The 25422-nt window shown below is 45.4% G+C and overlaps 3 protein-coding genes and 1 pseudogene across 3 annotated transcripts in view; 2 read left to right on the top strand and 2 right to left on the bottom strand.

Moving 5' to 3' along the window:
* Nucleotides 1–812, bottom strand: part of DNAJC17 (DnaJ heat shock protein family (Hsp40) member C17) — a 37563-nt gene extending 36751 nt beyond the window's left edge. Inside the window, exon 1 of the mRNA XM_016220423.2 lies at nt 720–812. Coding sequence (XP_016075909.1) covers nt 720–797 — 78 coding nt within the window. The 5' untranslated portion in view covers nt 798–812. The remainder of the gene's footprint in view (nt 1–719) is intronic.
* Nucleotides 813–1071: 259 nt separating this feature from the next.
* On the top strand, nt 1072–7733 carry ZFYVE19 (zinc finger FYVE-type containing 19). The gene is made up of 11 exons (XM_016220421.2): nt 1072–1227; nt 2436–2557; nt 2728–2781; nt 3619–3737; nt 3844–3989; nt 4310–4418; nt 5856–6080; nt 6489–6568; nt 6876–6974; nt 7116–7243; nt 7328–7733. Exons 1-11 carry the CDS (start codon nt 1174–1176, stop codon nt 7404–7406), a joined length of 1215 nt encoding a protein of 404 aa, XP_016075907.2. The 5' UTR covers nt 1072–1173; the 3' UTR covers nt 7407–7733.
* A 1034-nt stretch (nt 7734–8767) lies between these two features.
* PPP1R14D (protein phosphatase 1 regulatory inhibitor subunit 14D) lies at nt 8768–18313 on the bottom strand. Its single transcript, XM_087822239.1, has 4 exons — nt 18059–18313; nt 9340–9423; nt 9107–9139; nt 8768–8920 (listed from the first exon to the last, which is right to left on the bottom strand). Exons 1-4 carry the CDS (start codon nt 18311–18313, stop codon nt 8855–8857), a joined length of 438 nt encoding a protein of 145 aa, XP_087678365.1. The 3' UTR covers nt 8768–8854.
* Nucleotides 18314–24492: 6179 nt separating this feature from the next.
* Nucleotides 24493–25017, top strand: LOC107542972 (small ribosomal subunit protein eS6 pseudogene; annotated as a pseudogene).
* Nucleotides 25018–25422: the final 405 nt, after the last annotated feature.

Here is a 25422-nt window from a genome sequence, read left to right as displayed (position 1 = left end):
ACTTATTATCTGCTTCCCCTTCCTGCATTGCTACAACTACCAACCATGATCCAGGGTTAGATAACAGAAATCTTATCTACAGCAGTGTCCTACTCCCTGGCACCTTTATCAACACCTTCATTTGGAACATCAGGCCATCTGCCTTACCCTTCTGAGCCTCCTGCTTTGGGCCCACTAGCACATGTTGAAAGGACACGACCTAAGCATCTGCTATTTGAAAAGAGTCAATGGGTTGGGGTAGAAAAGAAAACACGGCAGTCATAGGTCTCAATGTCAAGGAGGGGGTGCAAAGGGAGTGGAGGAGCCTTGAGGCCTGGCTTTTCTTTCGTCCTAAGCTCTAAGTGGAGTTAAATCAGCCTTCAGGAGAGACTGAAGTATCTCCAGCCACAGTCAGAACACAAACGGAATTAGAGGCTGACCCTGCGCAGGCGCAGGGTGGAGGCTAGCGTTCTCTCTCAGGCTCTCGCCGCCGCCTCCACTAGACAAGGGCTAGAGGGAGAACAGAGTACCCCGCACAAGGAGCCTTTCTTCTGTGATCCCTTCTTCCTCGTGAGGCTCTCAGACCACCCTAAAATGGTTGAGGGATCCCACCTTCTGAGGCCGTCACTACTGGCCCAGGGCCCAATCGAGCCTGGAAAGCGAGTGCCAGCCAGCCTAGGCGCCAAGACAGGAAGGGCGCCAGACCTCTCGGGACCTGTACTCCTCGCCACCATTCTCACCTCTTTGTCCGCCGCCTTCTCCTCAATACCTAGCAGCGCGTACAAGTCCATCTGTAAGAGCTCCTTGGTCACCGACATGGTTCTAACCCTGACTGGATTCGTACTACAACTCCCAAGAATCTAAGCGTGCGTGCGGATTCCCGGGGACTGCAGGCCTCGTGCCTGCCATTTGGCGCTTAGCACTCTGGGAAGTGTCGTGTTCTGGGTCCAGCTTGACTGCCTCTGGGGGAAGCGGGCCGTCGTAAATGAACTATGACTCCCGGCAGCCCCCGCGCCGGCCGCTGCGCTCTCTACTATGGTGGCCGGTCGCGATTTCCCTGCGGGAGGCTGTAGCTGGCCCGCGAGAGTGGGCGTGGGGGAGAGGGGCGGAGCTGGGTGAAGGTCCTGGGGGCCCGGGACTGGGCCGGCGGGATCTCAGTTCTGCGGACCCTGCCGCACCACACCGGGAACCGGGATGGAGAGTAGGTGCTACGGCTGCGCTGTCAAGTTCACCCTTTTCAAGAAGGAGGTGAGTCTTCTCCCCACCTGGGCTAGAGGGCCAGGGAGGACACAGAGTCGGGGGGAAAACACTGGACTAGCAGCCCATAGACTGGTTTTATGGCCTCTTTCCAGCAGTATGGTTTTGATTAAGACACTAAGCCTTAGTTTTCATTTCTGTAAAATGGGGCTAGCACTCGCTCGCCCGCAGGGTTGGTGTTGTGAGTCCAGTGAAGTGCTGGAGGAAAAAGTTCTCTATAAACTGTAAAGCGCGCTCCTGTTGTTTTTGGAAATCTAGACTTTTCTATCAGCCGAGTGTAGGATCCGGCTGTTTCCTCCCCTCAACCCTGCTTCTCCGCAGCCGCAGCCGTGCGACTGCTCGCCATGACACCATGTCCCGTTACTCTCTCTGCTCTGAAACCTTCACCATCGCGAAGCCCGCCCTTGCCGCCCGGGTTTCTTGAGTTAGGTTACCGACCTTTCTCCTGCCCTCAGGGCACCATGGCAAAGTCTCTCTTGTCTTCAGCCGTAACCGGGAGACAGGAACCACATAGGATGAATGAAGAGCATGTAGGGAGGCAGATCCGTGTAACACTTAGAAACCTGGGTTTGGGAGTCAGGGTTCAAATTTGAGCTCTGTTGTCCTATTCACTGGGTGGTGACCTTTGTTGAGGCAAGTCATGTAACCTCTCTGACCCCACCTACAATAAGAACAATAATGGTGGACATCAAGAGTAAGTAAAATAGTGCGTAGAAATTGTGAGGATTAAATCAGTCGATGAATGTTAAATACTGAGCTTAGTGCCTGACACACAGTAAGTGCTTAATAAGTGGAGTCTATTGTTATCCCATCCTGAGCCAAGCCTCCCCTCCATCTCTGCTGGAGCAGAGAACGAATGAGCTCTGCACTCTTGATTCTCCTTTATTGACCAGTCAGTGACCTAGGCGCTTTGCCTATTTGTCTTCTACACCCCACTGTCAGGGAATTGAAGACTGGTTAGAAAGAAAGCGGAAAATTTTGCATGAGGCTTTACTTGATTTGAATAAAAGACTGGAGACTGAGGAATCACTTTACTCCACCCTGTGTCTCCCCCGGCCTTAGGCGCCCCACTCCTTATCCTCTTCCCAGCAGCTGATCACAATTTCAGTGTCTTCTGTGTGTGGGTGCTCAGAAAGTCCCAGGGAGGAGCCTGCAAGGGTGGTTGAGAGGTGGATAACCCTGCTTCACGTTTCTTGTAGAACGGCTGTAAGAACTGTGGCCGGGCTTTCTGTTCCAGCTGTCTTAGCTTTAGTGCAGCAGTGCCCCGGGCTGGGAACACCCAACAGAAAGTCTGCAAGCCATGCCATGAGGTCCTGACCAGGTAAGAAGCCTACATGGGCAAGGATTCAGCCAACCATAGCAGCAGACAGCTGGCCAGTCCTTGCAGTCTGTGCTCTGTGGCCAGGGGTCAGCCCAGGAAGTGTTTGGGGTGGGGGGGGGGCAGTGACTGGGAGATGGCAGGACTTCTGAAACCAGATTTCTTTTCTATAGAGGATCTTCTCCTGCCAATGCCTCCAAGTGGTCACCACCTCAGAACTATAAGAAGTAAGTGCTGACCTAGCCTGTTTGCTCAGTGGTTGGAGTGTTCACCTGTGAACTGAATGGTCCCTGGCACGTACCTCAGTTGCAGGTTCAATCCCCAGCCCAGTCGGGGCACGTGCAGGAAACAACCAATTGATGTATCTCTCTCACATCGCTGTTTCTCTCTCTTTCTCTCCTCCCCCCTTTTCTACTCTGTCCGAAAAGCAATGGAAAAAATATCCTTAGGTGAGGATTTTAAAAAAAAAAAAAAAAAAAAAGAGCTCGGCCAGCGTGTGGTTGAACATCAATTTATGATCCAGGAGATCAAGGTTCGATTCCCAGTTAGGGCACATGCCCAGGCTGTGGGCTCAATCCCAACGGGGGTGTGCAGGAGGCAGCCAATCAATGACTCATTGATGTTTCTGTCTCTCTCTCTCTCTCCTTTCCTCTCTCTGAAATCAATAAAAAAAAAAAAAGAAGTAAGTGCTGAAGGGACAGAGACAAATGTGGATGGGGAAAAGGACAAGGGAACCCTAGGGTAGGACTCTCTTCCCAGCCTCTAGAAAAAAGGAACACAGAGTCAGGAGAATACCTTCCTCTCAAGCTCCTGACTGTCCTCTTGGGATCAGAAAGCAGCTCATTAGCCCTCTTCCTAGAAAAAGTTCTTGATAGACATTCTCCTTTCAGTTGGACCCTCCAGCTGGGCAGCTGGGTTGAGCTGCAGGACAACATGCATGAGGGCCACAGGAGATTGTCCATTGGAGGCCTACCTAGATGCCTAGAAATTATTTGAATGGGTAAAAGTGAGTGGGTGCCTTCACCCCTCCTTTCTGCCTTCTTCAAGAGCCTTTATCCTGCCAGGCGTGTGGCAGCCTTGGAAGCCAAGCAGAAGTCCAGCACTCCCCAGAGCCAGGGACTGACCCAACAAGACCAAATCATTGCTGAGCGCCTAGCTCGGCTCCGCCAGGAGGACAAGCCCAGTGAGTAGGGGGTAGGGGCAGGCAGGGTGGCCCAAAGGACATTATCTGGGGCTCCTGGGGCTGGGATTCCTCTGAATCTTACAAGGTTTCCCCATGCCAATTGCAGAGTCAGTACCCTCACAGGCAGAGATAGAAGCCAGGCTAGCTGCACTGAGGGGTGAACCCCAGGGTTCCATCCCTTCTACCCAGGAGATGGAGGCACGGCTTGCTGCACTGCAGGGCAGAGTTCCACCTTCTCAGACTCCTAAGTTGGTGAGTGCTATGGCTTAGTACATGTATGCTTATGTACTCTGTAGGAGTTGTCAAGCCTCTCACTCCTACCCCCTGATCCTCAGGTCTGCTGCCAGGCCAAGGAACCAGGGACAAGCAGGATTGGATGGGGCAGGGAAGAGTGGCCCCTCGGTCTTGTTGGGGACTGTCAGACTACTCAATTATATGGGCCCTGGATTAGTTCCTCATTCCCTAAGCTTTGGAAAGTCCTCAGCATTCACCCCTGACATAGAATGCTTTGGACCTTATGGTGTGGCTTCTTCCCTATCCTGATCCCCACTGAAGTTCCCTCCTCTGAGCAGGTGCATCAGCCATCAGACACCAGAACCCAGGCCCAGCAGGCGCAGGATCTGCTGACACAGCTCACAGCAGAAGTGGCTATTGATGAGAGCTGGGACCGAGAAAGCCCAGGTAACTTCACCTGAGCCCCTCCTTTTTCCCCAGGTGGGAGAGGCTCTGCTACCTTCTGGGGGGTGAATATACATAAATCAGAGAATAGTCAACATTATAAGAGCTACCAGTTATTAAGTGTTTACTTCTGTGGCAGCCAGTGTAAGCCTAGTGGATAATGTGTGGACTTCCGAACCAGTCAATGATTCTTTCTCCTACCACTTACTAGCTCTGTGACCCTGGGAAAGTCTCACTTTCCTCACCTGTAAAATGGAGGTGTGTGTGTTAAAACCTACCTTGTGGGGAAGTTTCAAGGGGTAAATGAGATAATCCAAGAAGCTCTTAGGACCCTGTCCGGCTCATAGTAAGTGCTTAGTGAATGTTCTTTGCAATGATGATGATAAGGAGGAGGAAATTAATTTAAATTTAATTAAAATTAAGTAAAATTTAAAACTCAGTTCCCTCAGTGGTACTAGCCACATTTCAAGTACTCAATAGCCACTTGTGGCTCATGGCTACCATCTTGGACAGCACAAATATAAACCATGATATGGAATGTTTTCATCATCATAAAAAATTCTATTGGACTGTGCTACTCAAAGGCTTCAGAGTAGTGGTTCTCAACCAAGGACAATTTCCCCTCCAGGGCCCATTTGACAGTGTCTGGAGACTTTTCAGTTGTCATAACTCAGAATGTACCACTGGAATCTAGTGAGCAGAAGATAGGGATGCTGCTAAAACATCATATAATGCACAGGACAGCCCCACAGCAAAGAATTATCCTGCCCAAAATGTCAGTAAAACCGACATTGAGAAACCCTGCTTTAGATACACAATCTCATTGAACATCCTCAGTAATCCTATGAGGTACATACTATTATTATCTGTATTTTATAAATGAGGAAACTGAGGCCTGGTGGGCTTAAGGAACTTGATCAAGATCACACAGCTATTAAGTAACAGCTAGGACTTGAACCCAAAGCTGTATGCTTTCAAACCTCTTGGTCTGAAGCTGAGTTAAAGGGAACATGTTAAAGCCACACCCACGCTGGCAAAATTCTTCTAGCCTAGAAACACGTAAGACCTCAGATTCTGTCGTGTCCTCTCTGTGCTGCTCCCTGAAAATGCTAATTCAGCCTGTAAGGCAGAGACACTGCTGAACCTTGGCCTCCCCATATCCTGATCCTTTGGGGCAGTGATTCTCATACTCTGAGATGCCTGCCCTAAGGACAGCATGTTAAAATATCAGATGGGTGGGGATGGATGTGGCTGAAAAAACCTCTAAGATGACTGGTGTTTTACATTGGGAAAAGTGGAGGAAATACTCATTTGTAATGTAAACCACAGGAGCTAGTATTGAACAAATAGCTGATAATCAGTGGGTTTTTATAAAAAGTTGAGAAATGCTCTCAGTAGCTTCTGATGAGAGATCTTGGAATGTCTCTGTCTCCCTGACAGCATCGCTCCTTCCAGCTGCCTCTGTCCAGAATGACCTCAACCAGGGTGGACCAGGGGGCCAGAGTGCTAATTCCAAGGGACAGGCCACCTGGTCCCTGGATGGGGAGAAGAGCAGGCTGCTGGCTGAAGCAGCAGTTGAGCTGCGGGAGGAGAACACAAGGCAGGAGCGGATCCTGGACCTTGCCAAGCGCCTGGCTGTGCTTCGGGGACAGGACCCTGACAGAGGTAGAAGCTGGGGAGCAGCCCCCAACCCTCACCCCCAGTCCAAGCTCTGCAGAATGGCTGCCAGGCTCAATCAGGTGCTGGGGGTCTCTATGCCGAGGGGTATATCAAGCTCTCCTCAGAGCCATAGGAAAGTACTGGAGCAAAGCACTGGATGCGGAATAAGTGGCAGCCGTCAGGGTGCAGGGGACCCTCAGTCCCTTTAGGTGCAGAGTCTTCTGTTCCTGTCCCCAGCCCTGTAGGGTGGAGCAGGGAGGGGGAGGGCCTCATCAGAATGACTGCAGAGACTGCTCAGCTCTGGACCAAGTGCCACTGGAAACCAAACCAGCTCCTCAGGTCAAGAGTACAGCCACTTAGGTGAACTCTCTCTGCCTCACTCCTCCCCTGCTTCTACCTCTCTTCCTCTTCAAGTGACCCTCCAAGACTATCACCTCCCAGATAGTGATGACGACGAGGATGAGGAGACAGCCATCCAGAGAGTCCTGCAACAGGTGGGCCTGCCTTACCCACCTGACCACCCTTTGTCCTGTCTCTACCTCATTGCCCACCACCCACCTGGCTCCATTCACCCTGCCTCCACTCTGGGACTGGATGGCCAGTCACTCTGCTGTTCTGGCTGGGGCCCCACTTTCCCTATGACCCAGACCTACCCCCTGACCCCTTGACATGGGGTGTTAGCAGCCACAGGCAACAGATAAAGGAAGATGGGTTGAGAAGCTAAGGCCACAGAACCTTCAGGGGTGTGGGGGAGGACCTGGGCCATGAGCAGGGAGCTGCACTTCTTTGCCCTGTCTACAGCTCACTGAAGAAGCTGCCCTGGATGAGGCAAGTGGCTTTAACATCCCTGCAGAGCCAACTCGCCAACCCCAGGCCAAATCCTGCAGGGCAGAGCCTAAGGTGAGAAAAGCCCCAGACACAGACCCCTAGGTCGTCTTCACATCAGCCTCCCTCCTGACTGGCCAACTGCTCCAGCAGCAGCCCTCCCTTCCGTACTCCATCAAGTACATTACTCCCCCCATTCCTCTCTGCTCCCTGAAGGCCCAGGCTATGGCCACCAGGCCTGAGACTGAGGTAGAGGAGTTCCCCTGGTGCTGCATCTGCAATGAGGACGCTGCCCTGCGCTGCGATGACTGTGACGGAGACCTCTACTGTGTCCGCTGCTTCCGGTGGGTGCAGGTAGAATGTTCTATGGGACTGGGAGTGTCCAAGGGCTACCTGTGATTCCTGACCTGTATCTCTTTGTTCCACAGGGAAGGCCATGATGCCTTTGAACTTAAAGAGCACCGGACATCTGCTTACCACCCTCCACATGCAGGACGAAAGCACTGAAAAACCCTGGTCCTCCCGGGAAAGCAGTCCTACAGGCAGTCACACAGGCTGGGGAACCCACCACTGGGCCCAGCCTTGGGGCATCTGATGGGAGAGCATGTCAGGCTAGACTGCTCATGGGTGCACTCTTTCCTGAGCCTCGATGTCCCTGGAAGGGGGAAAGATTGGAGATGATGAACAGAGGAGCCAGAGGGAAGGCAGAAGTCGGGAGCCCTCCACCAGCAAAGCCTGGACTGGAAAGACCAGACTGAATCTAAAGATGAGCCTTGAAACCTGCTCAAGGGCCCTAGCACTTAGTGTATCAAATAAAGTATGTTGATTCCTTGGGCCCAGCATCTTTTATCTCTAGATCTCTGTGGGCCCTGAACCTGGGTCCTTGGAGAGGTGGTAAAAGCAGAGTAGGCTGTAAGTCCAGTCCTGTAGAGTGAGGGAAAGGATTGAGCCCTCATGTAAGATTTTCCATTCAGGAAAAGTACCACCCATCTTGGAGGCCTCGTAGGCAGTAGGCATTAATATTTGTTCAACTGAACTGAACTGTGCGTCCTGCTCTGGGTAGCCCAGCCTGTCCCCCAGGCCCCACCCTCTTGGATTCTCAGCCTCTCTAGTACTCAGACACTACATGCGCAAACAATGGATGCATACCCCGCTTCCTGCCTTACTCCCAAAGGACACCAGCTCCCAGGGCTCCTGTCCCAACCTGCCTGCCATTCTGACTCAGTGTCTGCCTCTAGCAACTCCTTCCTGACCTGACCCCTGACCTCTCAGCCTGTACCCTTTACACCCTTCTGCTTAGCTCCTGCTTTTTCTCTTCCTGTGGCTGGAGCCAGCTCAAGAAAGAGTTCTCTGCCTGAGGCCTGTATCATTTAGTGGGGAAGGTGGGTTCAGCCTTGCCTGATGCCCCAGACCCAACCAGCTTTTTCCCGTTACCTTTCCTCTGGGACTCAAAACTAGTCCTTGCCACTTGGGCTCCTGTAGTTGATGACAGGATGCTTTGTGTCTTAGCCTCTAGGCCTTGCTAGATTGTGATCTCTGAAGTAGAACTGTGACCTTCATCTTTAAATTCTCAAAGACTGGATGGAGGGATGGATGAAGTGTATGGATAGAGTATAGTGACTCAGGATGCTGGCCTTCTGGTGTATCACTTCACCTCCCTCCCCCACCTCTCAGCACAGAGATGCTCCACACTCCATTCAGCTGGGACTCCTAAAGGTTTTATCCACTTGGCTGGCAAGGAAAGCACTAGGCAACAGCCATGACTGGCTCTCAGAAGGCCCAGCCGACAAGAACTAGTTGTGACTGTACATACAATGGGGGTGTGCAAATGTCCCTCCGCATCTTCCAATGTTCCTTGTCTGTGTCCCAAGGAACCACTTCCCTCTCAGCCCAGGATCCAGAGGCTCAGGGCAGGCCTGACAGTGCTGAGGCTGTTGCATGTAGTCTCACAAGTCTTATTTCTGAGGCCGACTGAGTCTCCGGAGTTTCTTGAGTTGACTGAGTAGTTCAGAGATAAAATGCTGAGGAAGAAACAGGTGAGATTAAGGCATGGAGTCACACCCACCCACCACACTGTCCCTAATCTCTCCCTGATCCCATCTCCCTAGAACAAGGGGAGGGGGAAAAGATGCAGGGCTAAGCTTTCCTTTCACTAGCTGCCTCCCCACTGGGCCTCCTCTTACCCCAGAACAGCGAAGTATCCTTACCTCTGTGGGATGGGGACAGTCTTGGAGAAGAGCCTGGGTAGAAGAGAGCAGACAGTGAGTCCCTGAGCCACAGCACTTTTCCACAAGCTCCCACTCAGTCTTCCAGGAAGTCTCTCTGATTTGGTTCTCCCCACTCCACCCAAGGAGACAGAGCCTGGGTTCCTGGGTTCCCCTTAGTCCAAGCCCAGCTTCCAACCCCAACCCCTGAGCCTAAGGCCCAGCCCCCATTCTACCTCCAACTGAGTTTTCTGCTCCTCTGTGGATAGTTCCATGAGAGCCTCCAGGTCAATCTCAAGCTCAGAAGGGGTTGGTTGATCCTGTTTGGGAATCACATGGGACTCAGAGATGCCTGGCCAGCTAGTGCTGGAGTGAAAGTTATTGTTGGGGGCTCCCCCATCATCCCCCACTCTATTTTCCATGTTCAGTCCCTCTCCTCATCTTACTCAAACCACCCATACATTCTTCCATAACAGTTACTGAACACCTACTACGTTCACCTACTATAACCACCACAGAATTCTTTAAAAAGAGTATCAGTTTAATTTCAAAAGTTATATACATTGTTGGTAGGGATGTAAAATGGTGCAGCTGCTTTGGAAAACAGTTTGGCCATTCCTTAAAATGTTAAATATCATCCGACCCAGCAATTCCACTCCTAGGTCTATTTCTAAGAGAAATGAAAACATATGTCCACACAAAAATTTGCACATGAATGTTCATAGCAGCATCATTCATACTAACCAACAATTTTAAAACAACCCAAATGGCCATCAACTTGTGAGTAGATAAAATATGATGTAGCCATACAATGTTATTCATCAATAAAAGGAACAAAGCACTGATTCATGCTATAACATGGATGAATCTTGAAAACATTGTTTTTGTTTTTTAATCCTCACCTGAGGATATTTTTCCCATTGTTTTACAGAGAGAGTGGAAGGAAGGAAGAGAGAAGGAGAGAATCATCAATGTGAGAGACACATTGATTGGTTGCCTTGTGCATGCACACCGGGTCAAGCCTGCAACCAAAGTACATGCCCTTGGCCGGAATCGAACCCGGGACCCTTCAGTCTGAGGGCCAATGCTGTCACCACTAAGCCAAACCAGCTAGGGCGAAAACATTGTTAGTGAAAGAAACCAGTTATAAAAGGCTACGTATTATATGATTCGATTTGAATGAAATGTCCAGAATAGGTAAATCTATGGAGACACAAAGTAGATTAGTGGTTTCTTAGGGCTGGGAGTGGTGGTGGTAAGAAATGAGGTATGCCTGCTAATGGGTACAGGGTTTCTTTTAGGGGTGGTAAAAAGGCCTAAAATTAGATTGTGATGGTTGTACAACCATGTGAAGATATTTAAAATTGTGGAATTTCCCACTTTTATAGGGTATGTGAAATAAAGCTATCTTTCAAAGTTATTACAGTCATTGAAAAAAATCTAAATTATAGAGGTTATAAAATTAAAGATGAAAGAAGCTCAGGAGAATAAGAAGATAAGCCACAGACTGGGAGAAAATGTTTGCAAGAGATATATCTGATAAAGAATTATCCAAAATATACTAAGAACTCTTGAAACTCATGAATAAGAAAAATATAATTAAAAAGTGGACAAAAAATCTGGACAGATGCTTCACCGAAGAAGATACACAGATGGCAAATAGCATCTGAGAAGATACTCAATATCATATGTCATTAGGGGATTGCAAATTAAACCAACAATTTGACACCACTACACACCTATTAAAATAGCAAGAAATCTAAAACACTGACGACACCAAATGCTGGTGAGGATGCAGAGCAACGGGAACTTTCATTCATTGCTGGTGGAAATGCAAAGTGGTACAGTCACTTTGGAAGGCAGCCTAACACTTTCTTATAAAACTAAACACAGTCTTACCATACAATCCAACAATTGTGTTCTTTGGTATTTACCCAAATGACTTGAAAACATTTCAACACAAAAACCTACACACGAATATTTACAGAACCTTTATTCATAATTGCCAAAACTTGGATGCAACAAAGATGTCCTTCATTAGGTAAATAGATTACAAACTGTGGTACCTCCAGACAATGGAATGTTATTTAGCACTAAAACAAAATGAGCTGTAAAGCCATGAAAAGATATAGAGGAACCTTAAATGCATATTACTAAGTGAAAGAAGCTAATCCAAAAAGTCTACATATTGTATAATTCTAACTATACGACATTCTGGAAAAGGCAAAACTATAGAGACAGTGAAAAGATCAGTGGTTGCCAGGGGTTGCGGGGAGACTGGGATACATAGGTGGTGCACAGAGAATTTTTAGGGCCATGAAACTATATGATATTATAATGGTGGATGCATGTCATATATACATTTGTCAAAACCCATAGAATGTATAACACCAAGAGTGAATCCCAATATAAAATATGGACTTTGGGTGATTATGATGTGTTGATATAAACTCATCAACTATAACAAATGCACTGCTGTAATGAGGGACATTGATAGTAAGGGAGACTGCATGTGTGGGGACAGGGGAATAATAGAACTCTCTGTACATTCTGCTCACTTTTGCTGTGAACCTAAAACTGCTCTAAAAATTAAAGTTTATTTTTAAAAAATATACCCAAGGGCCAAGATTTAATGAACTTAATAATTTTTTACTGCCTCATCAATTAAGTGAGAGTGGCATGGTAGTGAAGAACATAATTACTATGCAGGTTGGTGTCATTTTTAAAAAAGTTTATTGAGGTGACATGGGTTAATAAAATTATATAAATTTCAGGTATACAATTCTATAATACATCATCCGTACATTGTATTGTGTTCACCACCCAAGTCAAGTCTCCTTCCATCACCATTTATCCCGCCTTTACCCTCTTCTACCTCCTCCCACTCCCTTTCCCCTCTGGTAATCACCACACTGGTGTCTGTGTCTATGAGGTCTGGGGTTTTTTTGCTTAATCCCTTCACCTTTTTCACCCAGTCCCCCAAGCCCCTCCCCTCTGACAGCTATCAGTCTGTACTTCGTATCCATGAGTCTATTTCTATTTTGTTTGTCAGTTTATTTTGTTCATTAAATTCCACATAGGAGTGAAATCATGTGGCACTTGTCTTTCTCTGACTAGCTTATTTCACTTAGCGTGATACTCTCCAGGTCCACCCATGCTGTTGCAAAAGGTAAGATTTTCTTCTTTTCTATGGCCAAGTAGTATTCCATTGTGTAAATGTACCATAGCTTTTTCATCATCTCACTTACTAATGGACACTTGGGCTGCTTCCAGATCTCGGCTATTGTAAATAATGCTGCAATGAACATAGGGGTGCATGGTGCCACTTTTTTGATTCATGCTAAGAGCCATTATTGCTTTTGCATCATCAGTACAAGTGTCAATATAGTGAAAAAGGCAAACAACATCTTAGTATTATTGTGAAAATAATCATGGCCCCCTAAAATGGGCTCGGGAACCCCTGGAGTCACCAGAACACACTTCAAGAAGTGCTGCCTTATCCATTTTTCTATTGGTTTGTTCAGTTTTTTCTTACTGATTAAAAAAAAATCATATTAGCCCTAGCATTCCACGTATGATATAAATATCATTTATTTGGAAGGGTTTGGGAAAATAGGTGTATGTGTTTATATAGTTAAATCTAATGGTATTTTCCAGTTTAGGGTTTGCTTCTCTTTTTTTTTTATGCTTAACAAGTTCTTTCCATACTGATTTGGATATTTTATATTCACTTATACATTTTTCTAGAGGTCTAATAACTTTACCTTTTCCATTTGATTATTTAATGTTTTGGAATCTATTTATTCAACAAATGTGTGTCAAATGGCTCCTATAAGCTGGCACTGTGAACCTGGGAACTTCAGTGAACAAGACAAAGAACCTGCTCTCAAAGAACTTACATGTTATAGGCAGCTGAGTAGACATAATAAAAATAGATGTACTAAGTAATGAAGTTGTGTAATTTGATTAAAGGTAAGGGCTATTGGGGGAAATTTTTGGATGATGGAAATGTCCCATATCTTGATTGGGGTAGTGGATACATATAGCAAAGTGCATTCCAATGTAGACTTCAAATGCGCAAACTTTATTCTCTGTCAGTTATGCTTCTATAAATTGATTTTTTAAAAAGGAAAGAAAAATAAAGACACCTCTCACTCTTCCCACTACCAACAGGTAACCACTATTAACAAGTTTGGTTCTTCCATGCCTTTTTCAAAATAAACAGTGCTAGGAGTCTAAGCTCTTTCACCCTAAGCTCTAGACTTGTCCCTTTGTTTCCTTGGTGTCTAGCTCATCTGATTCAACATTCATTTATTTAATGCATGCTTACTGAGAGAATGCTAAGCACCAAGCATTGTAATGAGTATTGGGGTCATAACAGCAAGACAGACAGACAGATGTGATCCTATCCTTGAAAAGCTTATAGTCTCCTGAGAGATATAGACAAGTGAAAAGGCAGTTGCAATACAGGGTGATAAGCACTCTGATGAGATACTTTGAGAGAATATGGAAGGGGAACCTAACCAAACCTAGGGTTTAGGAAGGCTTTCTGGAAGGAAGTTACCTCTAATCTGAGACCAAAGGCTGAGTAAGTTAGCCAGATATTTATCTTCTAGTCATGATGGAGTAACAGGGACCAGATTTATTCTCCCAACATAAGTAACTAGAAAACTAGGCAAAAATACATGAGTAATGTTTTTAGATATTAGACAAGAAGTAGCTCAGAAATACCTAAGAAAGAAGGGAAATAAAAGAGGTAGCCCAGCTGGGCATGGCTCAGTGGTTGGCCTAGAATCCAGGAGATCAGGGTTTGATTCCCAGTCAGGGCACATGCCCAGGTTGCAGGCTCCATCCCCAGTCGGGGAAGTGCAGGAGGCAGCCGATCAATGATTCTCTTATCATTGATGTTTCTATCTCTCTCTATCCCTCTCCCTTCCTCTCTCTGAAATCAACAAAGATATATTTTTTAAAATAAATAAATAAATTAATTAATTAATTAATAAAATAAAAGAGGTAAACTTTAGCCCGGCCGGTGTGGTTCAGCTGTTGAGCATCAACCTGTGATCCAGGAGATCACAGTTTGATTGATTCCTGGTCAGGGCACAAGCCTCGGTTGCAGGTTCGATCCCCAGTACCAGCGTGCAGAAGGCAGCCGATCAATGACTCTCTCATCATTGATGTTTCTATCTCTCTCTCTCCCTCTCCTTTCCTCTCTCTGAAATCAATAAAGACATTAAAAAAAAGAGGTAAGCTCCAGAGCTTAGAGAGAGATCCCAAGCAGAGCACAGTGGTCTTGCTAAGTTGATATGACAGAGATCAGAATTCAGGGTTGAGGTGACTGGAATTTGCTGGACAAAGTTCTGGAGAGGAGGGAGTTATAAAGAAAGAGACCTCCAGAAATCTGCATAAGGGGTCTTTTTGAGCCTTTGCTGAACACAAAATGCACATTCATAGGGTAAAACTTCACAAAGCCAGGAACTATGAGATACCGAAAGCACAGAGATGAAGTTTCAGACCTCACAGAGGACTGGAGACAAATCCAGTTCTACCCAGCCAGAGTGGACAGTCGTCACTGATCATGCAGGGATTCAGCAGAGACCTTGGAAGGGCCATACTTCACTATAGGGGTAAATTATTTTCTAGATTAAAGGCTACTCTGGACTAATGCTAACAGAGCTTAAAAACAAGCCTCAGAAGGATAAGGATCAAACTGAACCACAGGTAACTAAACTACCTACTAGGACAAAGCCCAAAACTCTTTAAAGGAAGAAAAAAAAATCCAGTTTCTCAACAGCATAAAATATACAGTACAATTCAGTATCCAGTCAAAAATCACTAGTCATGGCAAGAAGCAGAAAATGTGACCTATAAACCTGGAGAAAAATCAATTAATAGAATCAGACCCAGAAATGACAGAGATGATGGAATTTGCAGACAAGGAAAACATGAACACAGTAATGATGAAAATGGAAGATATGAGAAAGAACCAAACATCTAGAGATGAAAAGTACAATATTTTAAATGAAAAATGTATTGGATGGAACTAACAGCATACTTGCAGAAAAAAGTATCAGTTGAACTGGAAGATATAGCAAAAGAAAGTAGTCAAAACAAAGCCGAGAAAGAAAACAACCTGGGGCTGCGGGGAAGGGAACAGAACAGAGTTTTGGTGACCTGTGGGATGATATCAAGCGGCCTAACATACATGTAATTGAAATCCCAGAAATTGGAGGGTGAAATTATTATATAGAATATAATAAAGATACATTCTAATTCTAATGATTAGATTCTGCCTCTAAAAAGTATTAGTGCAGCCCCCCCAAAACATTTTTGATCCTCACCCAAGGATCTGTTTATTGATTTGAGAGAGAGAGAGATGGAAATGTGAGAGAGAGATGAGATGTGAGAGAGATATGGAGATGTGAGAGAGAAACATTAATTGGTTGCCTCCCACATGTGCCCCAACCAGGAATGAAACCTGCAACTTTTTGGTGTACAGGATGTTGCTCCAACCAACTGAGCCACCCAGCCAGGGCCCCCCCAAAACATTTTTATATCACTTATGATGTTAGCTATATGTGTATTGAATATAAGGTACATATATTACGTAGAGTCAGGTTGCCACTGCGGTATGAAATTGAGAAATGGGCTTATGTCATAATCCAAATATTCTTTCCCTCAAGTTTTTTTGAATTCTCAGAAAATGAGCAACTATATCAAACAAATCCTGCTGGGATGAACAAGTGTGGTACACTTGTGACTCTATATTACATGTGGTAGTACCCTTCCAGATGCTGCCAGATTTGACCCCTTTCTCACTATCTCCTCAGTCCCCTTACTCTTGATCTCTCTGCCATGGGATGAGCAATGGAGTGAGGCTCAGAGATGAGCTAACAATGTTTGTTTCACAAATTCATTGACAATTTTTTTTTCTTTTCTTTTTTAATCCTCACCCGAGGATATTTTTCCTATTGCTTTTTCAGAGAGAGTGTAAGAGAGGGAGAGAGAGGGAGGGAGAGGGAGGAAGGGAGAGGGAGAAACATCGATGTGATAGAGACATATCAATGGGTTGCCCAAGGTGTTCAGCCACTTGGGGTTTCCCAGTCACTTGGCTGCTTCCTGCTGAAAAGAGCAGGGATTGGTAGAGGAATTGCTACCTGGCACCTTTGGACAATTGCCATGGCAACTGTAGGCCAGGTATTTTATTTCAGTCATTGCCTGGGAGCAGTCCTCCCACATGTCCTGTTTGAAAAGTTATGAGCTGGTTATTGTACAGCTTCCCCCCCACCCCCTTAATGTTGCAAAACAAGATTTGGCTAGTGTCTTTCTTTGATGCCTGGAAGGACTTGCCCTGAGGTGTCTGAAATATGAGACTTTTCGTGCAAGTGCACAATAATCTGAAATTGAAACTGATCCAGAGAGGGACAGTGCTGGCAGTAGTGACCAGCAATGGAGGTGTCCTGCAAGGTCAGAGCAGACACAGGTCAAGAGTTTGCTTCTCCCGGCTTCCAGCTTCAGGACACCTCCCACCTACCCCAGGACGCAGCAGGGGACATGTTCAACAACTGGACCAAACGGATACATGACCCAGTGAGCCTCACAAAACAGTCTGGGCCACATGGATGATTCTTCCCGCCCCAACCATAGGGCCACTGGCACAGCCCTTCCCCGGAAGAATCATAGGCCCTTGCTGTCCCCAAGAGAAAAAAAAAGGACCTGAGTCAAGAAAGAGGAGAAACAAAGACCATGGTATGTGGACAAGGAGGCCTTCTAGTTTCTGACTTAGTGGTTCTCTGCAGGCCACATGCTAGAATCAACTGTGGAGCTTACGAAAAAGACCACTGCCTGGGCCCCACCCTAGTAGATTTAAATTAAATTCAGTTGAGGTGCAGCTCGAGCATTGGTTTATATCTGAAGTACTTCAGGTGTATGGAGAACCACTAGATGTTCAAGTAAGTGCTCAGGCTCTTCGGGCAGAGCTCTGGCTGCAAGTCTGGGTACCGTAGCTTCCTAGTTGTGTGACTTTGGGCTAGTTACTCAACATATCTAAGCCTCTATTTCCTCCATGGTGAAACAGTACCTACCTAATGGAGTCCTGGGGAGGCTGAATGAAATAATGCATGTCAAAGGCTGGCACTGTGCCTGGTACGTGCCTAAGTGCTCAAAATATTATTCTTGTTAAAGAAGTAGTTACTACTACCGTGGGATCCCAATTTGGAGATATCTAAGATATCAAAGTACTTCCTGTGACAAGGGGCCAAGACCTGTCCTTTTCCCAGGGTGGAATTGAGGGCAGTCAGTCAGTCAGAGCAAGGGCCAAGCTAGATCAGCTGCTGGTGTTAGTGTTGGTTACTCTGATGTTCTGGTCCAGTTCTGTCCATTCTGAAATGATGAAAACATTCTATATCTGCTGACAATAGGGTAGCCACTAGCCACATGGGCCTATTGGGGAGTTGAAATGTGGCTAGTGTGACTGAGAAACTGAATTTTTAAAATTGTTTAACTTCCATTAATTTAAATAGCTACACATGGCTGATATCTACAGTATGGACAATGTAGCTCTAGATGTGTATGTGTGTTGAGGATAAGAGTAAAAAAAGACATAAAAGAAAGAAAAATAGCCTTCTATTATCTCATTTGAGCATCAAAAAGTCCCATAAGGAGATATTGACAGGCATTTATAGCCCTGTTTTATAGATTAGGAAACCAAGTCTCAGAGACAGTAAAAGATATTCCCCAGATTCTGAAGAAAGTTAGAGGCAAAGCCTAGACCAAAGGGGCCAGATTTCTGAGCTGCAATCCCATGCTTCACCGGTTGGGAAAAGCTTTCTTTCCGTGGAAGTATCTCGCATTGTCCCTCCAGCTCCTCCTGAGGGTTCAGAGCAGGCTCTTTCTCAGCCCCCTGGCCAGGCCTCAGGCCCCCCATGTCCCCCCACCCTCCCCCATGCTACGCACCTGGAAGAGCTCCTGAACCTTCGCATCCACCCACTGCTCCATCTCCAGCCAGCGCTGAAGCTGCCCCCGGTCATACTTCACCGTGAGCCGGCTTGGTCTCCGGGATCTGGACACTTTGGATGGGTCGGGGTGGGATTTTGACTCTGAGTCTGTGGATGACGTCCTCCTCCTCCCAGAAGCCCACTGGACCTTCTTACTTGGGTTCTCCCTGTCAGGGTTGGGAGAGGTACAGGAAGCAGGGCTTGAAGACCGCATGGAAGAATTGGCCTGGGCAAGGAGCTGGAATAAACTGCCAGTCAGAGCAAGAGTGCTGGGGAAGTGAAGAGACAGAAAACAGGAGAGACCAGCAGGGAAAAAAGGTGGGAGGGAGAAAGGGCCAAGGCTCTGGGAGGGGCAGGGGTCAAAGATCAACAACAGGCCTTTGTTGTTACTGGAAATGCCAGACTACTGGCTCCTGGCTGCCAGTGAGTGGCACCCCTGAGCCGTGTCCCAGCCTCCCTTTCTGCAGCTGTTGAGGCCCAAAGTGACATAAACTGCAAACGAGCAAAGGTCAAGAGGGTGCCATACCTCAGGAGGAGGCAGGGGCCCTTAGGTGCTAAGGGGTGAGATCTGTGCTCTATGACTAGCTCTGGAGCAGGACCAGAGTCACACTCATCTGAGAACCCTCTGTGTTCCACCTCTTGGGACTAGAACTGCCTGCAGTCAGATGGATCCCCCAGGATCAGTGTGCCTGGAAGGCAGGAGCTCTTGCTCAGAGTGTGGTACTGCTGGGAGCTTCTCCTCAGGCATAGTTAGAGGGTGGTATCTGTGGTCCTCACAGAGTCAGTGCCCTCTTGTGTCTGGGTGTCTGAATGTGAACTGCCTTTAGGAATATGTAAGGGAAGGGGCGCTCTCCTGCGTTAGCCTTGCGCTGTGTGCTTGTAAAGGCAAATGTATCAACCTTGTCTCCAATTCCCTTTCCCCAGAGGCAACTGCTTAGGAAGCCATGTTTATCATCACAGGACCCTCCCCCGACACATGTCCTTCCTGAGACAGAGGAAACCTGCAGACTTTTACCCAGGCGACTACTTCTAGACATGCTTGCATTCTAAAGGAATGATATTTTTGTATAGTCCTTTGTAACAAAAATTTCTAAACTTTTTAGAAAAGCTAAAGACCACTAATTTTTTTTAAAGAAGATTTTTACAGACAGGAAGGGAGAAACATCAATTTGTTGTTCCACTTAGTTACGCATTCACTGGTTGATTCTTGTATGTGCCTTGACCAGGGATTGAACCTGCAACCTTGGTGTATCAGGACAATGCTCTAACCAACTAAGCTACCTGGCCAGGGCCATATATATATTTTTAAATGAACAGCTCAGAAGGACAAACAAATGAAAATGAAAGTTTCTCTTCTTTCCCCAGCTCCACTTCCTAGAGGCAACCTCCTCAACAGCTTGTTTTCAGTTCTGTGATCACCATTACCCTTTTATATATCACACATTTGTCCGTTTTAGATAGTGTCTCTTAATTACTTAATATGAGAGATGAGAAATTAACTTCCTTACACTAACCCCATCTCCTTTACTTTCCACATTCCAATTTTTGTTTATATATTTCTTTTTCGGTCTGGTAGCAGTTGCCTCTATGTTGAGTTTGTGTTTCCAATGTATGGACTTCAGCCGTCATACACTGACTCCTAAAAGACAACTTTAGACAAAGGCCAACAGATGAGTCCTTAGGGCCAATTTCAGGCCCTAAGTTAACAGGGTGGGGGGTGTTTGAGAGCTGGAAGCCAGGTTGGTAGCCTGGAAAAGCCCAAGCTTTGGAGGAAGGCTGGCAGATCTAGTTCAAACACAGCTTTACCCTGCATTGGTTTCACAAACTTTAAGTCTGTTTTCTCATCTGCAAAATGGGGTTCTGGGAAGGATTAAATGAGATGATGGATGTAAACATTTAGCATGGTGTCCAAAACAGAGTCCTTTCTTAGGAGACATCCTTTCCCTTCCTTTCTTCCCCTTCCCCTGTCCCTGCCTTCCTGCTGAGGCTCTGTCCCCGAAAGGCTGGCCCTGGGACTTTGCAGTGACTTCCTTCCTGGCCCTCTTTGGAACAGGGTGGAAATTATTACGGATAGGAAGGCCTCTAAAATGCATCCTGTAGCCAGGCCAGCATGGCTCAGCAGTTGAGCATCGACCTATGATCCAGGAGATCGTGGTTCATTCCCTGTCAGGGCACATGCCTGGGTTGCAGGCTCAACCTCCAGTAGGGGGCGTGCAGGAGGCAGCCAATCAATGACTCTCATCATTGATGTTTCTATCTCTCCCTCCCTCTCCTTTCCTCTCTCTGAAATAAAAAAAAGAAAAAATTTAATTTTTTTTAAAAACCCCACAAAACTATGGTTACAAAAATAAATATATAAAATAAAATGCATCCTGTAGACTCTCCTGTTACATTGACACTCTGTGATGGGCAGACATTATTATGATAGCCCCTCCCTCTTCTGTTTCCTGTCTTCTGAAGGATTTGAGAGCCCTTTCGGGAAAAGGAACCAGATCAGAAGAGTCAATGGGTTTTGTTATTCATTAACACAGTCATTTAACAAAGATTTTATGAGCTCCTCTAGTAAGCCAAATATTATGCTCAGCACTAAGGATTGGTGATCCAAAAGAGACACAGTCCCTGCCTTCACAGAACTAACCATCTAGTATAAAAATAAACAAACATTGATCAGCTAATCAAATAAACGTAAAACTGCAACTGTATTTAGTGATCTAAAGAAAAAGTAAGAGGTGCTATAAGAATGTCTAATAAGGGTGTGACCTAGTGAGTAATAACATTTGAACTGAATTCTGAAGGGTGAGTAGGAGTTAACTAGGCACAGGGCCCAGCAGGCAGACCCCATCAGAACTAGGCTCTTCTTTCTCTTTTTATATATTTTTATTAATGCTCTGGCCAGGTAACTATGTTATTTAGAGCATCATCCAGGTACGCCAAGGTTGTGGGTTCCATCCTCGGTCAGGGCACATACAAGAATCAACTGATCAACGCATAAATAAGAGGAACAAAAAATCGATGTTTCTCTCTCTAAAATCAGTAAATAAATTAAAATTTTTATTAAAAAAGAAAAACATATTTATTTTAGAAACATTTCTAAAACATTAAAAGTTGCCCATAATCCCACTACACAAAAATCACCACTGCTAACATTCTGACAATTTTCTTTCTAGTCTTTTTTCTATGCATATATATTTAACATGGTTGAAAAAATGCTATATGTAAGATATAATTATTTGGAAAACTTAAAAAACTATTGCTATTATTCAAGAAATAACTTTTTGGCCCTGGCCAGGTAGCTGGGTTGGTTAGAAAGTCCTCCTGATATGCCAAGGTTTCAGGTTTGATCCCCAGTGAGGGCACACATATAAGCAGCAACCAATGAATGCAATAATAAGTGGAACAATTAATCAATGTTTCTCTCTCTGTCTTTCAAATCAATAATTAAAAAATTTTTTTAAAGAAATGTTTTAAAAAGACATATTCATTGTAGAAAATTTTAAAGTATAGATAAAAGCCCTTGCTAGTTTGGCTCAGTGGTAGAGCATCAGCCCAGGGACTGAAGGGTCCCAGGTTTAATTTTGGCCAAGGGCATGTACCTCAGTTGCAGGATCCATCCCCAGCCCTGGTCGGGGCGCATGTGGGAGGCAACCAATCAATGGGTCTCTCTCACACCGATGTTTCTCTCTCTTTCTCTCTCTCTCCCCCCCCTTCCACTCTCTCTGAAAAGCAATGGAAAAATATCCTCGGGGGAGGATTAAAAATAATAATAATAAAGTATAGATAAAAGAAGAAAAGTATAAATGATCTCTTTGGTGTGTTTATTTTCCATTTTTCATATAGATTTGGTTTTTTTGGATTTTCATGAAATTAGATCATTTTGTAACATATGCATGCTATTTTGTAAGTTAATATATCTTGAATGCTTTTTGTCATTAAGTAGTTTTGTACATATATTTTTTAATATATCTTTATTGATTTCAGAGAGAGGAAAGGCGTGGGAGAGAGAGAGAAACATCAATGATGAGAGAGTCATTGATCGGCTGCCTCCTGCATGCCTCTGACTGGGGATCAAGCCCGCAACCCGGGCATGTGCTCTGACCAGGAATCTAACCCCGATGGCCTGGATCCTAGGTCGACACTCAACCCCTGAGCCACTCCCAACTGGGCCATATTTTTTTATACACTGCAGAGTTTTCAAAATTTGGACCATAACTCAGAGTAAGGAATTCATTTAACATCACAACACATACATACACAAGCATGAAACACAAATTTCTTATGAAGCAAAACTTACCTTTACTCTAATATTTTTAACTATTCCATTTTTTTTTGTAAATGCTGAAAGCAAGTCACTTCGTTTTTCAAGACTCACTAATGGAGTCCAACCTGTTCTGTTAGAGGCAATTCCATGATCTAGTTACTCGATGTCCTATTACTAGAAATATGGATTGCTACCAATTTTTGCTATTAAAAATAGTGCTGCTCTGCCCGGCTGGCACAGCTCAGTGGTTGAGCATCGACCTAGGATCCAGGAGACTGCAGTTCGATTCCCAGTCAGGGCACATACCCGGGTTGCGGGCTTGATCCCCAGTTGGGTTGTGCAGGAGGCAGCTGATCAATGACTCTCTCATCATTGATGTTTCTATCTCTCTCTCTCCTTCTTCCTTCCTCTCTCCGAAATCAATAAAGATATATTAAAAAAAAAATCAACAATTCTTTAAAAAAAAAAAAAAAAAAGCGCTGCTCTGAACATCCCTGTAACTATTCCTTTGTTAGCATTTCTTGATGACTTTTTTCCCTTAAGAGAAGTTCTAGAGGTAGAACTACAAGGACAAAGGATGTGTAAAATTGAAGGAGAATCTGATATTTATGGTCATATTAGCTCTGTGAAGGGTTGTACCAAATAAACTGTTTATAGTTTGATGTTCTAATATTTTCAGTTAATGAATATGTTATATACATATTGCTGCATAACAAATTATCCCCAAATTTAGCAGCTTAAAACAATAAGCATTTTTTATCTCACTTAGTAGGAGGCTTAGCTGGCTCCTCTGGCATAGGGATTTTCAGAAAGCTGCAAACCAGGTGCCAGCCAAGGCTAATGGTCAGAGACATTGGTTCCTTGCCTTGTGGGTCTCTCTAGAAGGATGCTCACCACATGGCAGCTGGCTTCCACTAGAGCCAGGGCTATCAAAAGAGGGAGAAGGGATCAAGCAAGATGGAAATCGCAGTCTTTTTGTAAACTAATCTAGGAAGTGACATCCTATGACTTTTGCTCTATTCTACTCAGCAGAAGCCAGACACTAAGTCCAGCCACACTCAAGGGGAAGAGATTACACAACAGCATGAATACCAACAGGTGGGGGATTACTGGTGGCCACTTATAGGCTACCTACCACAGTGGAATATTGGGAGCATTTTTTACATTAGAATTCTTCAAGCCTCCCGCCCTCGGAACACAGTGTGGTGGCTATATATTCTCAGGCTGTATAAACGCTGCGCAGCACCTGGTGGAGCAGCTCAAGCTGTAGGCCAGTGTGGAAGGGATCAACAGTATACTGCATGCAGAATGCCTGCAAGGATGCTCTGCTGGTCGGTGTTCCAGCTGGAAGCAATCCTCTCTGGGAGCCCAGATCCTGCACTTTACTCTGAAGACTGTAGGAAAAAAGTTTACTGAGGAATGCCTTCAGGTGCGAAGTGACGAATGACTACCTCCAAGGCTCAAGAAAATATTTTTCTCTGCCCTGGCCAGTGTGTGTCAATGGTTGGAGCATCAGGCCTGCTCACCGAAGGGTCCCAGGTTTGATTCCTGGTCAAGTGTATGTACATGGGTGGCAGGTTCGCTCCCCCGTAACCTCCCCCCACCTCCCTCCATTCCATTCTCTCTCTGAAAAGCATTGGAAAGAATATCCTCAGGTGAGGATTAACAAAAAAAGAAAACATTTTTCTCTAGTCAGACGACTTTTAGATATTTCAGACCTTTCCTGTGGCTTCCTGCGGCCTGGCCCTATAGCCAGAATTCTATAGAAATTGATGAGTTTCTACTCAAATAAGGAATGTGGGGAAAAGGAGTAGACTTTTTTCCTAATATTTTTAAAAATTGATTTTAGAGAGAGGAAGGGAGAGGGAGAGCGAGAGGAACATTATTTGGCTGCCTCCTGCATGCCCCCTACTGGGGATTGAGCTTGCAACCCTGGCATATGCCCTGACTGGGAATTGAACCGGGGACCTCTCCGTGCATGAGATAGTGCTCAACCAACTGAGCCACACCAGTGGGCAAGGAGTAGACTTTTAAATAATAATGGCCTGGTTTGTTTGGCAAAGTGATTTACACTTAAACAAAAACTTTATCACCACTCTTTTCGTGGGGCTTTGGAGGCCTTTGGACGCTTCAGAATGAAGTTGAAGTTCTCTTTCCCTGCCACTGGCTCTCAGAAACTCATTGAAGGAGACAATGAATGCAAACTTCATGCCTTTTATGAGAAGTGTATGACCACAGAAGTTGCTGCTGATGCTCTGGGTGAAGAATGGAAGGGTTATGTTGTTCGAACCAGTAGTGGGAAAGACAAACAAGGTTTCCCCATTAAGCAGGGGGTCTTGACCCATGGCCATGTTTGCCTGCCACTGAGTAAGGGGCATTCCTATTACAGGCCAAGGAATGGATAGAGAAAGTGCAAATCTGTTTGGGGTTGCATTGTGGATGCCTGTCTCGGTGTTCTCAACTTGGTCATTGTAAAAAAAGGGGAGAAAGATATTCCTGGCCTCACTGATACCACTGTGCCTCATTGCCTGGGGCCCCCAAAAGCTAGCAGAATCTGCAAACTTTTCAGTTTCTCTAAAGAAGATGTCTGCCAATATGTTGTGAGAAAGCCCCTGAACAAAGAAGATAAAAATCCTAGGACCAAAGCACCCAAGATTTAGTATCTTGTTACTTCACACGGCCGGCAACAAAAATGTCAGGCGTCTTGCTCTGAAGAAACAGTGTACTAAGAGGCCACAGAATATGCTTAACTTCTGGCCAAGAGATGAAGGAGGCCAAAGGAAATGCCAGGAACAGATTGCCAGCACTCTGAGAGCTTCTTCCTCTAATTCTGAGTCCAGTCAAAATGAGATTTTCTAAGAGTAATAAATAAATAAGACATCAAAAAAATAAAAAACCTTACCACCAAATATCTTAAAATGCACCTCTTTCATAAGTGAATTACTAGTGTCTACACCTGGAATACTATGTATGTTTTATTTATTGGATGTTTACATTTTGGGAAGGAAAATATTTTTGTTTATCAAAAATGGAATATTTATAATTTGTTGTTCTTAAGATTTTTT

The sequence above is a fragment of the Miniopterus natalensis genome, chromosome 1 (genome assembly GCF_054644295.1).
Source record: "Miniopterus natalensis isolate mMinNat1 chromosome 1, mMinNat1.hap1, whole genome shotgun sequence".
NCBI lineage: Eukaryota > Metazoa > Chordata > Mammalia > Chiroptera > Miniopteridae > Miniopterus > Miniopterus natalensis.
This window is presented reverse-complemented; position numbering and strand designations above follow the sequence as displayed.

Bases quoted from the DNA above. Each gene is read 5' to 3' on its own strand.
- ZFYVE19 (XM_016220421.2), top strand. From the start codon at position 1,174: ATGGAGAGTAGGTGCTACGGCTGCGCTGTCAAGTTCACCCTTTTCAAG. The intron at 2,782-3,618 runs GTAAGTGCTGAC...TTATCCTGCCAG, and splicing joins CCACCTCAGAACTATAAGAA to GCGTGTGGCAGCCTTGGAAG. The intron at 6,081-6,488 runs GTAGAAGCTGGG...TTCCTCTTCAAG, and splicing joins GGGACAGGACCCTGACAGAG to TGACCCTCCAAGACTATCAC.
- PPP1R14D (XM_087822239.1), bottom strand. From the start codon at position 18,313: ATGCGGTCTTCAAGCCCTGCTTCCTGTACCTCTCCCAACCCTGACAGG. The intron at 9,424-18,058 runs GTGCGTAGCATG...ATTCCCAAACAG, and splicing joins AGGTTCAGGAGCTCTTCCAG to GATCAACCAACCCCTTCTGA. The intron at 9,140-9,339 runs GTAGAATGGGGG...TCTTCTACCCAG, and splicing joins AGCAGAAAACTCAGTTGGAG to GCTCTTCTCCAAGACTGTCC.